The sequence below is a fragment of the Crotalus tigris genome, unplaced genomic scaffold (assembly GCF_016545835.1).
Source record: "Crotalus tigris isolate CLP2741 ecotype Arizona unplaced genomic scaffold, ASM1654583v1 scf7180000024362.2655971311:6658466, whole genome shotgun sequence".
Lineage (NCBI taxonomy): Eukaryota > Metazoa > Chordata > Lepidosauria > Squamata > Viperidae > Crotalus > Crotalus tigris.
In genome coordinates this window covers 4,794,233-4,818,304 of record NW_024100530.1, presented here as the reverse complement: position 1 = coordinate 4,818,304, position 24,072 = coordinate 4,794,233, and the positions used below count along the sequence as shown (strand labels likewise).

General features: G+C 37.6%; 1 protein-coding gene across 1 annotated transcript in view; it reads right to left on the bottom strand.

Annotated features, from left to right (window-relative positions):
• Window positions 1–23,145: 23,145 nt before the first annotated feature.
• Window positions 23,146–24,072, bottom strand: part of CDH8 (cadherin 8) — a 163,963-nt gene continuing 163,036 nt past the window's right edge. Inside the window, exon 13 of the mRNA XM_039327587.1 lies at window positions 23,146–23,804. Coding sequence (XP_039183521.1) covers window positions 23,785–23,804 — 20 coding nt within the window. The 3' untranslated portion in view covers window positions 23,146–23,784. The remainder of the gene's footprint in view (window positions 23,805–24,072) is intronic.

Here is a 24,072-nt window from a genome sequence, read left to right as displayed (position 1 = left end):
TAGTAGGATGGGATCCCAAAGGTGCATTTTTCAATGCAACTGGACTTTCTTGTGTTTCTTTTGAAGACATTTCACCTCATCCGAGAAGCTTCGTCAGCTCTGACTGGATGGTGGGGAATGGAAGTTTATCTAGTCAGAGCTGAAGAAGCTTCTTGGATGAGAAGTGAAACATCTTCAAAAGAAACACAAGAAAGTCCAGTTGCCTTTGGGAAAACCATACCTGGATGACTGAGAATCTCCAGAGACAGTAGGATGGGATGTTTTCTAGAGCTGAGATGTTCATATTAGAGGAACATATAACTCAAATACAAGTTGTCCAGATGTCCATCATTCCACCAGTCAGCCTCCTCCCTGATCTTTTAGGCTTCAGATCAATCCCAAGGGAAAATATTATGGGATATCTCATAATCAGGAAAGAAGAGAAGGGAAAGCTGGAAAGCTGGAGAGGGATGGGAAAAATGTGTGAGATTAAAATTGTGCTATCCGCAGTACCTGACAGACATAAAATCAGCTCAAAAACGCACCATAACAAACTCTAAGGAATGAGGTAGAGACACTAAAAACTGCTTCTGTGCTCCAATTGGGAAATTGGAGCACAGATTTTGCCACAGTTTTATTTTCTACATACAGCACCAGGGTGTCATATAACAAATAATTAATGGAGGTGGGAGAATTCTCCAAGTGATGGAGCCAGCTGCAGAAAGTCTGATAAGGACAGTCAGGCTCACACAAGGAAAGCCTGCAGGGACAGCCAAATGTGTGATTAGTCCTCCAGTTCCCAGTGCAAAGAAACCACCACTTCCATTCCAGGAGAACCTAATGAAGTTTTATGATTATTACTTTTTTGCTTGACTTATCCTGGACAACTTGTGCTAACTGAAAGGCTGCAGTTCTACCTGTGTTGGTTCAGAAATAGGTTTCAAAGTGAATGCGGTTTGCTTACAGGATTGCAGGGATGGGGAACATCTGACCCCCTTTTGAAGGACATAAGAAGCAACCAGAAATGAGAAATTCACTTGTAAATGGCTGAACCATTGAGGCACAATTTCCCACTGATATTCAACAAGATACAAAACAAAATTGTACAATAGTAATTGAATAAATGGAGAACATATTAAATAGATAAAGCAAAACAATCTGACTAGAGACATATAAGTTTCCTCCAGTTTCATGTTCTGTACACTAAGAGTATTGAATCCAGAAGATGTCAAGTGCCAGGGTAATCAGGGGATCCAGGCAGTTCGAATGGGTATAAAGATTTATTACAAGCTTGTATGAGAATCTGAACTTCTAACCGCCAAAGGAAATTGGCAGTAGATAAGAGTAGAAGGAATTCAAGGTGGTCTGGACATAGTTCTCTTGTGGGAGCAAAGGGACTCATGACTATTGATGTGTTTGACCTCTTCCTTGGGCTCATCGTGGTCATCTCCTTCCATAAGTTTTCAATGTCAGCTTCTATCTATCTATCTATTATCTATCTATCTATCTATCTATCTATCTATCTATCTATCTATCTATCTATCTATCTATTATCTAACCATCTCTATATATCTTCTCTTTGTTTTAGATAACTCCTATTATCTATCTATCTATCTATCTATCTATCTATCTATCTATCTATCTATCATCTAACCATCTCTATATATCATCATCTCTTTCTTTTAGAGAATTCCTATTATCCATCTAAAAATGCCTAAAACTGGATTACTAATATTGACAGTTAAAGAGATTAGATTTATATTTCATTGTAAATAATTTCTCATAGGCTGCTGTATTGGCTTCTGAGTCTAACCAATCAATGTTGATTAGCATCATAATTCCATCCATTGCTTCATCCACACCTCCTCCTTAATATATGTTTTTCCACTAGCGATCAATGATGAGTGTAAGCAGTAATTTTAGCAAACAAGATAGGGGTTTTTTTTATTGTAAGGATCTGACTTTGGCTTACTGTAATTAAGTTTATATTACTGCTATATCTAAATAGCAATTATATATATGTAGCAATTGTTCTAACAAAGATGAAGATAGATGGATGGATGATATATGATAGATAATGTAAAATGGTATGGTATGTGCATATTGCTGATTGATTACATATCATGAACTCTCAACAAATACATTTATAGATTTTTCTCCATGACAATATCTCTTTATACTGGTTATTCAGATCTTCCAATGGTGTACCCGTTACCATTATTACTGAATTTATCCACCTTGCTGTTGGTCTACCTCTTCTCTTTCCTTCCACATGTATACACACATATATGTACACATTCTCTTCTAAGAGATACACTTCAGGAAGAAATAATAAAGGAGCCATGGTGGCAATGTTTAAATGCAGTATTGCAGGCTAACTTTGCATTCCCACACCAGGAGTTCAATCCTGACCAGCTCAAGGCTGACTCAGTCTTCCATCCTTCTGAGGTTAGTAAAATGAAGACCCAGATTGTTGGGGCAATGTGCTGGGATTTCTAAACCACTCAGATTAATCTAAAGCATATAGAGTGGTATATAAGTGCTATTGCTATAGGTAATACTTTACTGCCTTTAAATGTTGCTAAATGTTACTAAAGCACATTTTTTTAAAAAAAAAAATGTCTACTTTAACCAGAACTGCAGAACAGGTTATAGGATAATGCAATTTTATGCAAGTCGAATGGAGGAAGCCAGGGCATTCATAATTGGCGTGAATAAAATAGCAGTCTCTTATGGGAAACCATTATTGCATCTAGTCTGTGTTCAGCTTTAGAACGGATACTTCTTTTTGTATTCAAAAACAAAAGCAAAAATAGACAAACGGCACTGCTGGTGAGTCAGGTGTAAACTAATGATCCATAAGGATCAACTTGTCAAAAGAAAAGCTAATAGTAAGATCCAGTGTATAAAGTTTGAGCTGCCTTACTGTCCCACTGGGGATAATTAGTTCAGCAAGAGCAATAAACTACCACAACACAACAGTGTCCTCCCTATCTTACCCTAGTGGCAGTTTCTTGAGATCAGGATATTTTTCTGTAGCATCTGAAGGATGGGACAATTTAACGCTAGTAATAAATGAATCTAAATACAGAAACAAATGCATCATGCTGGGGTATTTGATACTAGAAGCTTATTGATACCTATATGCATAGAGATTCCCAAGTGTAAGCTGTCAGATCTCCCCTGGAATTCTATTTTTTCTAATTTAAACTAATAAAAAGAAAACTGAAATACTGAAAGGTTTTTTTTAATTTTCAAGTCATCTGTTTGCTACATTTCGAAGGTTCCATGGGCAGGCTTAGAAATAAATTTAGAATCAACTCCCTGAGAAGCTCAGAAGCTCAGCATAAGTAGCCAAATGAAAACATTTCACACAGTTGTCTGACCAGCGTCAGTATGAATATATTTAAAGAAGGAAGGTCACTATAGTTCTAAGTTGCTGTTACTATTAGGAAGTGATACCTGCATATAATAGGAATCTACCTTCCTATAACTTAAATACATCCATTGATTCTGAACACTCTGGAATTCAATAAACAGACAAACAAACAAAAACAGATGTTGCTCTCTTCTATGTGTCACACTTTGGGATCTATAGAGAATGGCCAGCAGTTGCTAGGAGTCAAAAATGACTGGAGAGCAGCTAATCAATGCTGCATCTCAAAGTTAGGAGCAGAGGTGTTTGAAACAGACAAATAATAATAATAAAAAACCTGCTCTGCTTTTACAGTTTACATCTCACATTAATGAAAAACAAAATCCCAATATTGAGTGAACAGCCAAACTTTCCTTGTTCTGCCTTCTCACCTCCTGATGTGAACTCTAGTAAACAAACATGCTTCTCTTTGCAGCTCAACGCCTCAGCCACCTCTTCTTGTCTATCAGCTGCTCCAAGCCTGATCATAAAGTAATATCCTTCCACTCACAGTCTGAGGAAAGGAGACGGTTAGGCGGGAAAGTGAGAGAGAACCTGCCAGTTTAAATTGTGGCTCCAGTTTTTGTTTTTTAAAAAAAGAGATTGTGACAAAAGGAATAGAGCTGCAGGAGGAAGAGGTGATGAGAAAGTGAACCAATGCAAAAGTCTGGGCCAAAGAGAGAATTACATCTGAAATCATAATGCATGTTTAGAGAGCCAGGAAACAAATTTACAGAAATAAGATGGTATCAGTTTGACTGTGAGTCTGTCTGGTGTGGTGGTTAAGGCATCAGGCAGGAGACCGTGAGTTTTAATCCTACCTTAGGCCAACAGGGTGACCTTGGGCCAGTCACTCTTTGTTAGCCCTCACTTACTTGTGCAAAGGAGCTGTGTTTTCAGATCAGAAGCCTGTTTTACACTATGAAAAGGATATAACTCTGTGAGAATATTAAAGGTCAGGGTTAGCCAGTATTATCCTTATGCAAATGAAAGCTAAATCAACAAGTCTATCAAACTCTCGGATGAGTTTACATTTTTGTTTTAATTGTGTTCACAGAAGGCACGGAGCTACAAACTAATCAGCTCATGTTAATGTAATAAATCATAACTAAAATGAAGAAGCATTTCATGCAAGCACAGATTCTGCCTGTGCAAGGTGTTCCAAAAAGACATCTGAAGTGCTGGAGTAAGAAGAGGCTTTATGATTTCCTTCTGTTGAATGCAAAAGTCCCAAGTGTCTTACAATCCCAAGTACCTGTAGTATGGCTTAAAAAAAAACTCAGAAAGTTGCTGCAGATCATTGTAAACAGCTTCCTACATTCTTCTGTAGACCGTCTTCACCAGGAAGCTCATTCAGCATACTCAGCAGTCTAATGAACTTACTGCAGCCAAAACTCAAAAGCCTCCTCCCATCCTTTCCAGCCTCCACTACTCCTACAACCAAGAATAGGATTACAATGAGGGAGTCTTGGCAAAGAATATGGGTCATGAATATGGAAGCGATATCTCCCTCTTGAGTGATAAATTCAAAACTTCATTGACTTTCAATGGTCCCTCGAAGTTCTCTTAAAACTATAAAGCTTAGCAGCAAATTATGATAGTGCTAATCAAATCAAAGCAATAATAAGGACAAGAACAATAATGTTGTCACTTTGGTCTAATCCAGTGTCCTCTCTAACCTTTTGGGCACCAAGGACGGTTTCGTGGAGACAGTTTTTTCTGCAGACGGGAGGGCAGCGTGGTTTCGTGTGCTGCCTGCATCCCGTGGATGGAGCTTTGCTTGTTTGCATGGCCCAGTTTCTGCCAGTTCACAGATCAGGGGTTGGGGACCTCTGGTCTAATTGGTAATCTAATTTATTTATTAATCTATTTTATTTATTATCAAAATATGGACATCCATCTCAGGAAAAGTGATTTGGGACAGTGTACAAGAATCGGATAAAAACAAGACACATGTAAAACGCACATAAAAATTTAAACATCGTATTAAAAATTAAATACTATTAAAAGCAAAATACACAAATCCCAGGCAAAGAGACAGTGACTTTTTCCATCTCTTTATTGCAGCTGTCTAAATATGCCCCTGATTCTCTGGGGCCCCTCCAGGCCAGGTGACATAACTAGGTCTTAAGGGACTTCCAGATGCTACTGGACTATTTCTTATTAAAGAAAAATATACTTTTGATTACTAGCTAAAAGAGTGGAAGAAAGCCAACACAACGTAAGGACATATTTGAAATGCCACACTGGAATTTGCAAGCTATTGATTTGCTTTTTTTTCTTTTTGTTCTGACCTCTTGATCTATGATTTTATCCATTTGACCTGCTTTAAATTAATCTGGCAGCCTAGCAGAGGGAGGAAAAGTGATTGAAAGTGGTAAGACTTTGCCCTCATAAATTTGAAATGAAGACCAGAGGCCATTTTGCTGAGTTGAGCCAATTGTGGAAATACTTGCGGGCAAGAATGGAAAGCTGGCAGTGAAAGGCAATGTCACAAAGCTTTTGAGTCTGATAAGGCTTTCCTAGATGACCAAACAGCTGGAGTAAAATAAATATAGAGGGATGTAGAAAATAGGTGGACTGTACTAAGGTAGGACTGAACCATGCTGTTTTTGTCAAGGAAACTGATGGGACAAAGTCTGAAATAAATCATCAGCAAGCATTGACAAAATGAATGGACTCTTTCTGTCCAGGAGAATCAATTATCCACTTTGAATATTCCAGCTGTTTATTCCCTTTTTCTCCAAAGACGATTTTTCAGAACAAGGTATTGTGGAGTCAATAGGGCTGACCAAAGGCATTCAAGGCCTCTGAAGGAGATATTTTCAGTTCATCAGAAAGAAAACTGAAATCTCAACAAATTCTGCATATTGTGAACTTCAGAGGTTTTGTGCACAGTCATTTAGTAAGTCTGTCATGAGACTGGCTCAGGAATTCTGGGAGTTGAAGTCCACGAGTCATAAAAGAGCCAAGGTTGCCTACCCCTGGTCTAGACAATAATCAGATAAGAGGCAGCATTCACAGAAGAAATTGGAAGTGGCATTTTTTTTCAGAAGAAACTCTCCCTAGTTTCTTGGATTGTAAAGGTGAGGGGGGAGAAGCAACAACCATGAATATCAACACTACTTCGGGTGTAAGTTTACAGTAACAGGGTCTTGTGAGTCTGAAAGTATATATCTACCCCAAAGTCTCCTAGTGAGTGAACCAGGCTCTCTTGAATTTTTGTCCAATGACTATTATTATACCATAATGGCTCTTGTGTATTCCTATAGTGTTCCTGTCAGTATAGGCTATGAGTGTTGGTGGTTAACACTTTCCTGTAACACCACTTCTCTGAATAAATTCAACATTGCTCCCTCTTATGGCTGTTATTAAGTCTACAAGACAATGCTATTGGCAGATTGGAGCCTGGGTGTTTGCATTCACGTCTCTTGATCTTCGCAATTACTTCTTAATTGTCTTTGGCACCCTATGCAAGGTCTTAACATCCATCTTACATATTTCCATGGAACAAGTTGGTCGTAATTATAGCTAGCGTGATTTATAATTCGGTGTGGAGTAGAAATATATACAAAATAATGATCATTTTCTGAGAGTCTCTGAATTGTTTTTTTTTTAATGTAATAAAAGAAGTTTTACAATGGAGAAACTGAATGAACTTCAGAGCCACGTTCCATTTGCAATATTTTAAAAACCAAATGAAACAATTAGCAGAGATAAAGATAATGTATTTGAACATTCATTAGAAGTGAAGCTTGCACAATTGCGACTGCTTGGATTTTTGCTTTTTGTCTGGAGCTGCATAACCAATAGGAAAGAATCTTCTTTATAATAAGATTTTTTTTTCCATATAAGAATTTAACAAGAAAAAAAAATACAAGAAAATATAATAAATCCCCTGGAAATTTGCCAGATTATAGGTTATTATGGCCCTTTCGTAGGCTATTATAGGAGATAGGACTTCATTGCTGTTCTCAGCACAAAGCAAGAACTTATCCAGTCTCTATCCATCAGATGGCAAAACACATTCTCAACTGCTATCAAAGTTTTCTGTGGTCTCATCCAGAATCACATCCACCTCAGCTCAACCCTCAGTCATGCATCCACATAGGGGCAGTAAAACAATGGCAAACCCCCATTGCTAACCACCTTCAATGTGACCTCTATAGAGCTCCCACCACAGCTGAGAATTCATGGAAACCCCCCTTATAGCCAACAATCTGAAAGGAATCTAAAACATGCAATTTAGATGATCCAGCGTGCGGTCCAGTCCTGAGCAACCCACTCCTCTACCAAATGAAACAACACACAATTTTCTCCAAACCCTTGAACCAATGCTCCATGGTTCCCCAAATTTCACGACAAACGAAACAATTGTACTTAAAGATTTGGCAGGTAGAATATGTATTGATTAATGGGAAATGGAGAGGGATTCTTAGTGATGCCTCACAGAAGCCCAGAGATGAGATAGTGAGATTCAATCTTTTATTTGCTTTCATCTAATGGACAGAATCTTGCCAGACTAAAGCTATAATTTTCTAAGTTAGTGGTACAATATGAGAGATTCTAGAGTGTGCTTACCCTCAACTTCATCCCCCACCCCCCCACCCCAATCCAGCTCAGGACTGCACAATTGTCTTTTTCTGTGTTGCCAGAAGCCTCTCCCGCTGCTCCTGCAGGTGAATATTCCCTCATAGTGTACTGAATATGATATTAAAATTGAGATTGTCTGCTGGTTCTTCCCATATCCTTCTTTTTGCATCTTTATCCATCGAAGCAGGCTGTGTCAGATTCATAGAATAATATCTTTTGTTTTTCCTTTCTATCAGACTCCTCTCTTTCAAAAATTGATGAGAATCTGCTGGTTAGGGTAAGACTTTGGGCTACAGTACATAGCATTCACTGTTCATCTGTTTTTTTTTTTTCATCCTAAAAGTAGGCAGGCAGGCAAAAATATATTGGGATGCTAGACCTATGAATGTTGATATTCCAAAAACATATCTACATATTTTCAGCAAAGAGGAAAATAAAGCAGATTGGATTTACACCAATCTGCATATTGCTAAACATGAGTAGGAAAACATCAGTGTAGATATGCATAAATAGGAATAATAACATCTGTATATAAACGCAGGAGGAAAAACAAGTTTATAAAGGGAAAAATGCATTTCTTATTCATTTTCGAGAAGTAAGACAGTAGTAACTCAGCAGCACATTTAAGTAGGAATGCCTTCAAGATAGCAATATGCATTATTTTGCTTAAGTTCAACATAGGGTTGCTGTTCCTATTATATGTTTAAGAAGAATAGAGATTGCTCAGGTTAAAGAACTGAACAGAATAATAGAGTTGTGGAGGTCTTCTAGTCCATCTTTCTGTTCAAGCAAGAGACATTATACTATTTCAGACAAATGGACTTCCAATCTCTTATCAACCTCCTGTGATGGAGCAGCCACACCTTCTGGAGGCCAGCCATTCCATTGATTAATTGTTCTTGCAATCAGGAAATTTCTTGTTAGTTCTACATTGGATCTCTCTTTGATGAGTTTCAAAATGTTACTTCTTGTCCTGCCTTCAGGAGGTTTGGAGAATAGGTTGACCCCCTCTTCTTTGTGGCAGCTCCCTCACATATTTTGCAAAGTGGGTTACTAGATCTCTTTCCCCCAAATCACTTCTCAATTTTCCATTGCTTCTGCCTTCTCAGCAGAACCTATGTAATTCTGGATGATCTTTAAAAGTTAAGAAGACCTGGATGAAGAATACCAAGAAATTTCAGACCTGCAGGCCAGACTGATTAAAAAAAAAAAAAAAAAACAGTTCCAAAAGACAGCATTACCAACCTTCTTCCTTACTGCTATAGCTGTGAAGTCACCAAGAACCAAGGTCCAGTCAAGGTCAGCCTTAGCTATTAAGTAGAAGTAGATTTTGCCTGCCACTTTTCCTGGACAAGAAGTTGAAAAAAAAGGCCACTTTTTCACATATTCAGAGTACTTTGTTTTCATGATTGTCCATTACGATACGTAATAAGCAGCCCCCTAAGGACTCAGTTTCATCTGCTCATGACCAGTGGGAAAAATAATGTTTACTCCGTTAAAACCAATACGCCTTGCATTATGCACACGCTCACACCTGTGGTCCATGTTTGCTTGCAGACTACTGCAAATACATTATTGGAGCAATTGTTCATCAAGAATATTCAGACTGGGGTAGTTTAAGAAAAGATGGAAGGAGGGGATGGTGGAGCATACAGAATTATGCATGATATGGAAAATGTGGGCATGGAAGATTGTTCTTTCTTTCTTTCTTTCTTTCTTTCTTTCTTTCTTTCTTTCTTTCTTTCTTTCTTTCTTTCTTTCTTTCTTTCTTTCTTTCTTTCTTTCTTTCTCCAAATAGCAGATTCCAGTAAAGGTAAAATGATCATAAAGAAGGAGATAAAAGGGAGGATTATGACAGAATGCACAATTTAATCTGTCTAGTTCATTAGGGCAAGTCATGTTGGTTAAAACTATGTTATAGAGAGATGGAGATGATGGAGGTACACACACACACATATACACACAGAGTGGAGGAGAATATGGTTGTCAATAGCTGGATAACATGAGCAGGAAAAGGCCATTATACCAATAGTGTGCTTGAGAATCTCTCATAGGAAACTTGTTTACCGTGGGAGAATAATATTCTGAATTCATTGTATCTTCAGTCTGATCTAACTGAGGAGCTTTGGTCAGGCAGGGTGGTGGGTTAGATTTGCCTCCAATGGAAGACAATTGAGCTCTGTTCTAGTTCTTGATGACAAAAGCAAAGAGACTCTGCTCCATAATTTTATATACATAATTTTCTCCTGCATAAAAACACCTCAGGATCACAAAGTGGATCCTGAAAACCTGAAGCCTTTCTTTGCAGCCAATGAAAATAGCTCTCTCTCCTCCTCTTTTGTGTTTTTAAGAGCAACATTAAGTATAGGAAGGTGGGGTAGGGAAGGATACATGAAACATGTAAAATACACATTGTGGTAACTTAGTGATAATCAACTCATGCTAAACATACTATATGTCAGGAGGAAACCGCTTGCAATTTAACATAAATCTGTTGCTGGAGCAATTATAGAATGTGGGTGGATGCCTCAATAATAACTGCACAATCCTAATCAGAAGAATATTCTTTGATTGGTGAAAATAGCTGTTCCCTTTAAGCCTTAATGGGAGAAAAAACAAAGAGGGAAGAGAAAAAGTAACCCTAGAGGAATGCAAAATGTACATTTCTATTTACATTTTACATGCGCAAAATCTTAAAGGAGAAGTTTATGCTATTCATTCTTTCAGACTGACAGTCAGATAATCTTCACACTGTTTTTTGACATGTGATAATCTACAGAGATATTCTGGTTTGTATTCCCTTAGCCATAACTATATAAGCTTATATATCTCCGCTTGTATTACGGGGCATGAGATCGAGTTCTGAGCACCAAAGGCCAAGTATAACTATTAGCCAAGAGTTTATTTGCTTTTAATGGTTAATAAAATCAGACTTGCAACATAGAATTATATTGTGCATGGGGTATGCTAAAGTTTAGCAACAAGCATGCAAATACCCAATAAGCATAGGGCGCACCAGAGGATACATATTGTGTAAGTAGAGACCTAAAGGTAGCAGCATTAAACCATTACCACCACTGTCAACATATATGTTTATCCAAAATAAAATATTGTATGGAAAAATGAAAGGAAATTGCATTTTGCTTGTGGCATACTTTTAATTAGCCTTATAAGCTTTTTCCATGTTTAGGAATAGTTATCCTATTTTATTAGTGCCTATGAAATTTTTGTCTTCTACTTTCAAGATAAATCCACATTGCATAGTTTCTACAATCGGCAATATACTGAGTTGCAGGACAGATTATTTAACGGGAAATTTAAAGTTTTTGCAAGGTTGCAGATTTAGCAGAAGTAGTTACTGAAAACTTATATCACCTGACAATGTTTTCTTTCTCTCTCTCTCCCTCCCTCCCTCCCTCCCTCTCTCTCTCTCTCTCTCTCTCTCTCTCAACTGTTCGAATTAAAGGATTCAAAATTGTACTTACAAGGCTAGCTGTTATATTTTTGCTCTCCATGTAACTATACTCACTGGCATATATATATATATATATATATATATATATACACACACACACACACACACACACACACTTGGGGGTCACCACAACATGGGGAACTGTATTATGGGGTCACGGCATTAGAAAGATTGAGAACCACTGATATATATATATATATCACACACACACACACAGTATAATGTGCTGATGTATCACATCTAATGCACAGTTGGAAGATTTGTGCTGTGAATCCAAATGAATGTAACCAGTTGCTGGGTCAGGTATTTCTGTCCTTTAAATAGGAGCATTAATTATATCTTTTTACAGCTCATTGTTCTGTAAGTTGGCTTCATATATGCATGCACATGAAGCAATGATGTCAGATTAGAGAAACATTTCTAGTAGCAGTTCTAGTAATAGTTAAAAATGATAGAGACAGCCTGTTTGAAGAACACAAGCTGGAACACTATTTGTACTACTACTACTACTACTACTAGTAGTAGTAGTAGTACTACTACTACTACTACTACTACTACTACTACTACTTTTCCATGTTGGCCTCCTATAGTACTAAAGAGGGGAAATCATATTCTCTCTCTCTTTCAATCAGTTTTATTTTAAGTGTTTCAGTAAAACACTGGCTACTTTTGCTATGATATTCGTATCCTTGCTTTATTTAGGTTTAATTCTGCAACTATTTTAGGGTACCTTATTTCTGCCTAGTTTTTTTAGAGTATGATTAGAACATGACAGAAGACAAAGAAATGTACAACTTGACTTGGCGTAGAGTTGGGACAACTGGATAGAGCTGAGCATTTACTGGCTGGATGCCCTTCCTGACAAAATGTGGAGTTCGCAGCAGATATTTTTTTCTTTGTGCCCTAAGCCATCATACCCTTCAAGTAAACATATACACACAATCCACATATTTATACTTCTATAGGGGAAGGCAGTGGCCCTATACCTGAAGGACAAAGACCACACAGGAGAACAATAGTCACCCACGTCCGTAGCATTCCTTAAGCTAAACATGGATCCTGGGCAGTGCTAAATGGGTGATGAGGACTTACTGCCCTCTCGGTCCTCATGTCATGATAAACAGAAATGTATAAAATATTTGTCTAGTAACTGACTTTTAATACTTTTTTTTTTTTAATGTAGAGAGTTGAGGGAAAAGATGCCTGGGAGATTTTTTTGTACATCTCTTTGGCAATTTTGATGACAGCAGGAGTCTTGAGAGACAGCCAGCAGGGGCTGATAAAGCCAGTTTATCCTCACTTTCTCACAATTTTACCAAATTACACAAGGGCACAAAGACCCAAAGTCAAGTGGCACAGCTGATCACTTTGCTTTACAGATCAGTTTCCAAAGGGTAATTCAATGAATTCCTTTCAATCAAATCACTCCATTCTGTCACTGAGCAAGGATCTCAGTTTGATGATCTTGGACACCCCTTCCAACTTTGATTCTATCCCACATAGGCCAATTAGCCTCATGAATTTGATACAGTTAATGGGAAAATCCGCCTACATTCAATAATGTCCCTATTTGGTTATACTCTGAATTACAAGTTGGTGGCAACTTCTGTAAACATTCTGGGGGCTACAGTTAAAACTTTTGGAGGTTGAAATGGCCCTAGGGACAAAGTCTGGGCACCTATATTTTAAAGAAATTTGATTATAATCTGCCATCCTTTCCCCCTGCTTCTTCAATCAGGACAATAGCAATTGTAGGAAGAATAGATCTGGGATTTGTCACTTGCCTCCATACAGATGGAGATGACCCATCTATCATTCCTTTAGCTCTGTCAAAAGTGTAATTTCACTTAGTTCCTCCATTTCTTCCTAGACTGAAACCCCCCCCCCCCGTGAGGTTTCCAATTTCCACTTGTGCCTCTCCTTTTCTGACATCCCTGAAAATCTTTACCGAGATGCCTTGGCTGATGGCAAACCAATTACATTAAAAGCAATTTCCAGGTCATCTTTGCTATTTTCTTCTTAGCATGCTAGTGAAATGCATAGCTTAGGTCAGCCAAGAGCTCTTTGCTATTAAAGAAGTGTGTTCTTCCCATTACCAAGCTTCATGGTTTACACTAATGCTATTCTGAAAATTCTCAAATGTTCATCTCTCTCTCTCTCCCCCCCCCCATCAATATATCAAAAGATTCACAACCATGCAGATTTTGCTCAGGAAACAATTGTCTGTTTTGTCCACAGCAGATCATTGCAGAAAGACTCTAAATATTGTTAATTCGGAAGAGAGAATGAGCTCCCCACATTTTGACCAGTTGTATTTTAGTACGGCTCTGGCAACACAGTGTAACATTCTGTCTGAAAGCATTGTGCTGAAAGTGTTTATTGGGCCCATCTTGATCTCTGGTGAGCTAACTTAATTACAAATCTGCCATGGAAACATCAGCATGGTTCCAAGTGATAGATAGCCATTGTTATCTCCTAAAACACCTCAAAGGAGGCAGATGGAGTATTTAGGTAAATGAACAGAGCAGATGCTGGCAGAAGATGGGTGGGCAGGAACAATGGCCATAAAGAAAGGTTTAAAGAACATTAGGCTTATTGTAGACGATATTGTTTTCATTTTGGGATCTGTTTATTTTTACTTTATCTAACGGAACTCAGGAATATACCCCAATAGAAAATAAACTAACTCACTTTTTAATGGCGAACTAAAGGAATATTTTCTTAGGATAAATGCAATTCTTGGAAAATCATTGATCTCAGTGACTCATCTTTCAAGATAATCCTATTATGTGCAGGTGACTAAAATTGGCACATTCATTAAAACTAAGACGTATCATGTTCACATTATATATATTCACATTCAAATACTTTTGGCTGCATTATCCAAAGGACAAAATGTGAACAAACAGGCACACAGACTATACATATATGGGATGCTTGTTCATGTTTAATTCAACCATGGTTTACACAGTTTTAAAATGATATGAAGACACATATTAGCCACGTAGTCTGTCTCTGTGTGGCAAACTTTAATCCAATACTATTTAAGGGCTCACTGGAGACAGTACAGTCAGAAGTTCATTACTTTATCAAGGGTAGCCAAGTTGTATGACATGAATCAGAAGACTCATTGTCTAGTGTCTCTTTTCCTCCCATACTAATTTGGGAATTTCAGAATATTTAAGGTACAAATAAACCCATTTTGCACTCTAAAACCATAACCAGAGAAGGAGGGAAGGAAGGAGGGAGGGAGGGAGGGAGGGAGGGAGGGAGGGAGGGAGGGAGGAAGGAAGGAAGGAAGGAAGGAAGGAAGGAAGGAAGGAAGGAAGGAAGGAAGGAAGGATGGATTTTTTATATACAAGGGAGTTTCTGGGTGCTGAAAATGGGATGCTAGTGGAAGCGGCGGCTACCAAGAGCTAATTTATGAAACAAAACTAAGAATAATTTCACTTATTTTCATATTCAGTGTTGCATTTTGTATATTCCAGCCTATGAAACACAAACATGAAACCCACTTTACTCAACAGAATTTTATCTGCAAGGTAGACTTACTTCTTAAAATGCAGTCGTTTCCTCTTTCATTTCTTTTAAATATGTGGGAGGTTATGATGCCATAAAAGCAACAATGCTTCACACATTCTATTATTGATGAAACAGGAGCCAGATATTAATTGACCTGAATGTTCCATTTTAATTTAAAACAGAATTGTCTTTGGTTGAATAGACAAAGATTCACATGCATATGGCACCAATCCTTAAAAGAGGCTATAATCTAGGCAGATAAAGTTCCTTGTACAAAAGAATTAGTTTTCTTTTTAGCAATCACCTCTCTCTCTTTAGTCCAAGGTCACACTAGTGTTGAAAACAAGTTAAAACAAGGTCTGATGTAGTGCATTAAATAATTTAAAGAACTGACATTTCTTTTCAAATTATTACATTCGTACAGCTTCAGATTTTGCATCTCTCTGAATCTCTTGCCTCTTTTAAATGTTTGGTATCTTTGAGACAAGGTCAGTTAGGAGGATGCTAGAATTTGTTTCAATGATCCTCAAAACCAAGAAATGTTTATATATCCTAGGTAATTTATAATCAGATTGTCTAAAGATGGCGAAGTGTGTGTGTGTAATCAGTTGGGTTTCCTCTATGAAAATATTGATTGTGTCTTGTAGAGAAATTCCTATTATCTATCCATCCGTCTGTCTGTCTGTTTATCTATCATCTCTCTATTTCTCTCATCTCTTTCTCTATTTATCTAATCTTCATGTATAATCTGCATATACCCCCACACACAAACATAATCTGATGCAGATTATACATGAACTATCCTGTTCACAAATTTTCTCTTCCAATAAATGAAATAAATTTATTTTTTTTAAAAAAATATAGCTTTTAAAAAGGATAAATCAAATTACCTACCAAATCTTCCTCTACACGAACTGATAGGAAATAGTAAAGTGAACCAAAGTTTTTTGTTCCTCCTTCTATTTCTCTTTCTCTCCTGTTCCTAGTAAGCATTTTTAAAAGGTTATTGTTGAATGGTCCTTGAAGTACTTGCTTTGTGCAACTGGTCTGCACAAACAAGCAAAGCCCCATCCACAAGATGCAGGCAGCACACAAAATATGCACTCTTCGGTCTGCGGAAAAACTTCTCTCCACAGAACCGGTTCCTGGTGCCCAACCTCTGGTTTATGCTATAATTAAGGTTATGTGATTCTACATTTTATTATATAAAGAAGCTTTGGAATCTCTTAGGTACGATTTATCAAACATAGTATATATGGAGTTATCAGTCGATTCATATACAGTATTGCCTGTTGGAATCGAGAAGTTATTCTTGGCAAATTGGTTTGGCTTCGAGGTAGCTGTACAGAATGCTTTGAACTACTTTAGGTGGGTGGGGCAAACCAGTAAACAAACAAACAAATCTCAAGTTCTCTGAAAACATGAATGGCATCTACATGATTGAGCAGGCTAATGCTCCCCTAGTAGAATAATGACTGCTAATCTTACATTCACTTGAGGTGCATAGAAAAATTTGTATTAAAATAATGCCACTCTTTTTGTTAGAAAAACAAGCAAACATAGTTAATCATTTTTATTCTATTTCTACACTGATTTATTTCCAGGTATTTTCAGCCCACTCCTCAAATAGTTATCATTCTAATGGCTGAAATAAAGTGACAGGTACAAGGAAAAATCTTAACATTAACATTTATGCATAACAGTAATGTAATACAGAAAACATATTTTTGGCCGGACGAAAACTTAGTAACTCCTTTTAACCATAGGCTTGTTTATATTAAACAGGCTGGTTTATTATATCCTGGTGTTCATTTTTTCTTTTATCTGTTAGCATAATGCCCAGGATTCACATTTTTAGTATTTTAAAAGAGAAAACATATTCTATATATATTGTACCTGTTTTTTATTGAGCCTTCCTTCCTTCCTTCCTTCCTTCCTTCCTTCCTTCCTTCCTTCCTTCCTTCCTTCCTTCCTTCCTTCCTTCCTTCCTTCCCTGCAATTCTCCTGAGTGAAGTACAAATTTCTTCTGCTTCCTGTTGTTTGTTTTCCCCTTTTCCAGATTAGGAAGTTTGCTTTCCTCACTTTCAAAGAAAAATAAATGGATATATTAAATTGGGGGGGGGGGGACAGGTATTGACAGCTTTTCCAGATAGATTCACATATTGTACTTAGCCATCATTGTTCATTAAATCCCCTACCTTAAGATAGGCCCACCTGTGCTCAGCTATAAAATCTGGCTTGTGAAGCTAGATAAACACAACTCATTAAGCCCAACCCGAAAGAAATGCCAAATTGTGGTCCTTCCTTGTGGATGCAGCCTGAATTCTTCTGTGGGACTGATTTTATGAATTGATTTTTAAGGAGAACAATAGCTCTTAACCTTCAATTAGCCATCATTCTGGGGGTGGAAATTAAAAAGTTTGTAATTGAATCAATTCCTAGTTGGATTTGTTGGTCATTCCCCAAGGGGTTTCCTGCAAATGGAACAAAACAATATCAGGCATTAGTGTGATGTTCTGCAATATTAATGAGCACGTTACCCAGCTATTGCCACGCATCACATTTATTTATGTGTTTATTTATTCATTTATTTCCCATCTTAATTATTCTTATAAATAACTCAAGGCAATGAACATGCCTAATACTCCTTCCTCCTCCTATTTCTCTACAACAACAACCCTGTGGGCTGGAGTGGGCTGAGAGAAATGGATGGATCCAAAGTCACCCAGTCAGCTTTCATGCTTTAGGTGGGACTAAAACCCACCATCTCCTGATGATTAGACCAACGTCAACTAACTGACTTTCATACCTAAGGTATGACTAGAATCACATTCTCCTTGTTTCTAGCTGGTGCATTAAACACTAGACCCAACTAGACCAAAATGGCTTAGTTTGCCTTTATGAAGACATTTGGAAAATATCTTTGTTGCAGGGTGACAAAAAGAGCAGCCAAAGGTTTTTTTAATAAATTTTCATAGTGAATCGTGTGATGGGTTTTGGAGTAGCATTAAACACAACATACACAGACGCCCCGGCATTGCAACCTCTTTCAGCATCCTATAACAGAACAGTTTCTCTCATTTTACAGTGTGATTACAAACTCCATCATAGTGAATTATATGGTGGACTAAATTGGCTTCCATTGTCCACAAAGCCAGAATATTATCATTCACAAAAAGTGTACACATGTAGAAATAATGTACAGCACATCCAGCTTATCAGGGTCATAACTATGGAAATCTATTCTCTAGTCTCTGGTGTTTCATCACTAGCAGGCTGGCTGCTCGTGACATCTGCTCTCATATGGAAATAAGCTCTTAATGTGGTGAATGGCTTCCTTTGCTTTTTCCAACCTTTGAAGGCATTCTCCACATTATGGACTGCTCTTCAAAAGAATGATGAATATTTCTTGGAAGACATTCATCTTTTTCAGGCTGCCAGAGTTCCTGGAAATGCTTCTTGGCAGGCTGTCTAGGCACCATATATAACTCTTGTGAAATTTATGCTAATCATTCTTATTTGTACCAAGAAATCCTGGCTATAATCCAACACAGAGATGGTTAATCCCCATTACCCATTAGTGTCAGTGGTTTCAATCCACTGCCTGTTTGAGTTGTTACTCGGGAGAATATTGGAAATGCTGTAACTGCTACCCTCTTCCTAAAGATATCACTCTTTTTTCTTCTGCTTTTTACAGAGAAAGAAAGCAAGGGTGATATCTGGGAGGCAACAGATTCCTACAATGCTTCCCCTTTGCCTATTCAGTATAAAAAATAACTTGTATTTTATTGCAATTTTAATGTGATTTTACACATTTATTTTGTATGTTTATGATTTCACTCAAGTTGCCCAGAGTCATCTTGTGGCAAGCTGGGTGACAAATTTAATGAACAAACAAACGAATGAATAAATGAATGAATGAATTTATTATTGATTTCAAATTGTTGATCAGGATTCTGAAAACTTTGGTCACACGGTCAAAATGATGGAAATGAAGGGGAGGAAGACCAGTTCTTAAAGGAAATGGAAACTCTGATGAGAAATTACTAGCAAGGCTAAAAAACAAATGGGAGTCTGTAAAAATAGTTTCGTAACTATCTTAAATAGTATGACCATATTCCTGTTTATGTAACTGCAAAAACGTATATAGACTTGATTGAAATTGCATTCAGGGTTCTTCCAGCTTTATGGGACAGCCCACCTTTGCTCAGTGCTGAATAAACAAGTTATCTAGAGAGAGAATATTGAGTCTGTCTCTTTGTTTGCACTGAAACACAATGAGTTACTTGCTTGAAAAAAACCTTTCCTTTGTCCTTTTCTCCAACCCTCTCACAGCATCTTACAAACTTCATCCTTTGCCAATTCTGAAAGTGATGGCATACAAAGGAAAAGACTATGGAGAGAAGGAGGGAGAAAGATCATGAAGAAAAGTGGCCAAAAAAAGATGGAAATGGATACAAATTATGGGTCTTATATCTTTTCATTTTCTTGGTGCTACTTCTGCTCAGTAGATGACAGTCCCTGGACAATCTGACCAAAATAGTTAATGATTGGTGAGAACTTGGACCAGGGATTTATTGCTAATAGTGTACTAGAAGTCAGGAGAGGAGAAAAAAAACATCCCGAGAACGCCAAAGGCAAATGACTTCTACACTGTTGCTTAAGAAACTACCGTGTTTTCCCAAAAGTAAGACTACCCCCAAAATAAGCCCTAGTTTGATTTTTTTGGGGGGTGGGCCTAATATAAGCCCTACCCCCAAAATAAGCCCTCATTTAGATCTCTCTCAAATATCCCAGAATATCCAGACTTCAGAAGAATGCAGAGGTTTTGTGACCACTTATGAATTCTCTGGAGCATTTGGTGCTTCTGCATGGAAGATTAGCAAATGTAATTTGGAGGATATTGTGCAATGGTATCTAGCTCTGAAATGGTTACTGATCCTTGAAATGTGGAATAGCTAAATAATAATAAAAAAAGGTATTCACTTTGAACCCTTTCCATTCCACAGCAGAATTTCAGTTTGATTTCATCCGCTAAATGCTGTTAGATAAGACCGTTTTCACAGGCACCTTAACATTGTGCAGAGATAGAACCGTGATTAGTTCCCATCTTTCTTCAGATTCATTTTGTACTTTAAAATTGCACAGACACATAATTTAAAGTAACACCGCATGATATAGGTTGTGGGTATCTTTTTGACTGATGCCAATGAGTTTTGTGACATGCTTTGATCCTCCTTTAGAGGAGACAATAGCATTTTAGGAAAGGAGGGAGGGAATCTTATTACTACTGTGGTCTCTGTTGCAGTTTCAATCAAAAAAGGCAATTGGAAAGTCATATATTTGAGAGTTTCTCTGCAAAGAAACCTGTTAGGCATTACATGGAGGAATGTAATCACATGGAGGAACTACTTGACTTAAATTTCTGGGCGACTTAGAAAGGTAATTCGATCCACATATTGGAGTACTTGTATTTTGGATTGGAACATTGACATAAATCCCAAATTTCATCTATAAAAGCACACCATATCTAAAAGTGTGTGAGTGTGCGTGCGCGTGTGCATAAAAATTAAATTGCAAATCATACTTCCATTAGTCAGCTGAAGCTCAAATTATCTCTACATCACCCAGATTTTCCATTGGGCATAACTATTTTATTCACTCATTAAAATATTTTATTGTCTCTTATTTACTATTCAATCCATCCTGTGTCTTTCAGCTTATTGAAGTACCCAACATGGCTTGCAATATTAAACCATTTATAGCCTGCCACCTGCCCTGAGAATCTCAGGGCCAATTATAAGCCATAAAATCCACAGGATAACATCCTGAAATGAAATAAAAAGAAACCATATTTCACGACCCATGGTAATAAAGAAGTAAAGATTTTTTTTAGAAAGGAAAAATAACAGGTGGCCAGGTTTATAGTTATTACGTCCAAATGCAAGCGACGATAGTCAGAACATCCAGAAGATGAGATTCCAAAGAAATGAAAGAAAGTTTGGCTAAACATACTAGGACAGGACTTATTCAATAACCCAGTCCTAAATATACAAGGATACAATGCAGTTCCTCTTGCTTTATGATCCGTAAATATTAGTCCAGCCTACGGTCTTACTTCTACTACATTCTGCCTTACTTTTAAGTTTTTTTGTTATCCATAAAAACACCATTGCAATAGTCTACCTGGGAGATTACAAGAATATTACTGTGTCCCAGCTTCCCCATACAGAGAATCTCCTAGGTCAGCGGTTCCCAACTTTTGCAGCTTGGTGGCCTGGGGTTGGGAGCAGATGGGAAATGGGCAATGTGAGTGGTGGGCTGGTGATGCGCCAGGTCAACTTGCTTGAGCAATGAGTTGGTGTGCAGGTGCATGCAGCTCAACTTCTGCAAGTTCAGCTGTGCACATGTGTGCACGGGCAACAGCCCACCACTCACACAAGTACAGCTGCATGCATGCATCGGCCCTTCAGCTCGCCGCTTGCATGGCCCAGTTGTGAATAAGCACAGCCTGGTAGTGGAACACAGCTTGGGGGTTGGTGATCCTGTCCTAGGTGATGGATGGTTGGACATTGAGCAATGAAGGCATTCAGGCACCATATTTGCTCTTTCAAGGATGTGAAACTCATCCATAGTTAAAACAAACCTATACTTTCTCTAAGCCAACTTACTATCAATGCTTTGGAGGTAGTTTTACATTCATTTTGCATTTTACAACTGTTCTTATTCATTTTCACAAAGTACAAAGATGTCACTTCCATTCTCTCTTGTTTTCCTGAAGTAGGAGGTGACCAAGGTGGCTTCTGTATCTTTCATGGCAAAATTATTTCTCCAGTGGCCTGCAATCTCGCAGGCCTATATTCAGTCTCTAGGGAAGAAACCATGAAAATAGAACTCCTATTAGGCTTTCTCTACTTAGAACTTACAGAGCAAAGGAAAGTTGAGTAACTGAAAAACAAGCCAGTCAAAATGAATCTCTCCAGGATCCCTTGACAATTGATTAATTATCTTATTATTATAATTAACAATTAATGTTATTACTCGACATTGACAACAGTAAGGAATAAGCTCCAAATTATCACAACCCCCAAATACAGAAACAAAAGGAGATTAAAAAAAAGCACTTTCTCACGGAAAGGAAATTTGTATGGATTTTTCCAGATTAAATATTTGCATATAGTTTATGGAGAACTATATTAAAAATAGGTGTTGTTATTTATTTACTTTCTTGTGGCAGGGGGAAAAATGGGATTAACAATCACTTGTGTGGTTTCATATGTTTTTGAGATCCCAATCTGCTGAGAGAAAAAAAACATGAATGAAAATCACTTGTGAGAGCTTCCAATATCCATAACCATATGACCGTTATAGATACTAACACTAGATTCAGTTCTCCAGGTGCTATTTTTATGAAGTACAAAAAAAAAATTAAAATAAATTAAAAAAAATCAAAGGGAGGATAGCAATAGCACTTAGACTTATATACCGATTCACAGTGGTGCTTTACAATACTCTCTAAGCGGTTTATAGAGTCAGCACATTGCCACCAACAATTTGGGTCCTCGTTTTACCAACCTCGGAAGGAGGGAAGGCTGAGTCAACCTTGAGCTGGTTAGGATTGAACTTGTGGCTGTGGGCAGAGTTAGTCTGAAGTACTGCATTCTAACTACTGGGCCATCACAGCTCTTGAAGGATGGAAAGAAGGAAAAGAAAATTCTCTGAAGAAATGGGGTCTTTCAGAAAAAGTAAACATTGGAATGAATTCGTTCATTGAGCATTGAATGCTAACTCTAAGGAGCAGTAGGGGAAAATGGGATTTGTGGAAAAATATATATAAGGTCCAAGAAGAGGGCACAGATGTGGAGTGGAACATTCAAGAGGAACACTTTATATTGCAACATTTTTGTTAGTTATCTAGGTGAGAGATTTTAACATAATGCCACCATATGGAACTCTCCACTCCATGAAATAATGACTGCTTGTTAAATAACAAAACAATCTTCTTTTGAAGCAAGCATGAAAAGATTGAAGTGCAGTGCTGGAATACTATTTCACCCTTCTGAAACACACCCTTCATGTTGTTTCGGTTAATTTGACTAAACAGCTATAAATGATCCTGCTTATAGTCCACTTTTCAGTTTATTTATGTTCTTAGGGATGTGGGAGGGAAGTGGCATTTTAAAATAAATTTTAACATCACTGTTATTGTTCATATCACATAGACAGTTGCTCACTCATGTCGATACTGTATAGCAATGTATACTCATTTTAATACATCGAACAGAATGTTTTGAGATGAATAATTCAACTTTATTTAGTGGCCTTCAAAGATATCAGAGAAATGAACCTTAAGGAAAACCTCCTTCCCACATTTATTTTATGAGTACTAATGCTTAGTGACTGATCTGCAAATTACAGATCAGATTATTAGACACACAAGGAATTTGTCTCTGGTGCAAAAGCTCTTGGTCTGGCATGTTCTGTCTTTGTATTTTATGCACGTGTGCATGCTTGTGAACTGGACTTAGAAAAGGTAAGATAGGAAGAGTATTAATGCTTTTGAACTTTGGTGTTGAAGATGATTCCTGAGGTTAACATGGACACTGAAGAAAACAAACCAGTGAATCATTAAACAAGTCAACCCAAGAGTTCTCACTCAAGGCACAGATGACCAGTCTCAAATTATCCTACTTCGGACACATTATGTGAAGTCCCAACTCTCTGAAGAAGGCTGTAATGCTGGGAAAAGTAGAAGGAAAGAGAATAAGAGGATGACCAGCAGGAAGTTGGATGGACTCAGTTACAGTAGCGATGGGTGCACTGTTGGAAGACGAGAAAGACTAGGTTAGGGAGAAATCAACATGAAGAAAAACTATCTATGTGGTTGTTAAAAGTTGAAAATGACTTGATGGCACATAATCAAACAATCAAACCATGTTTGTGTGTGTGTGCGTGTGTGTAAATTGGGCCATTGTGTCAAATCACATTATGGTTTAATTGTTTTGGCATTGCATCAACATAGCAATTCTAGACAGGGTGAATTTGGAATGTGTACAAGTCTTCATAAAATCTAATTCATCTCTGAATC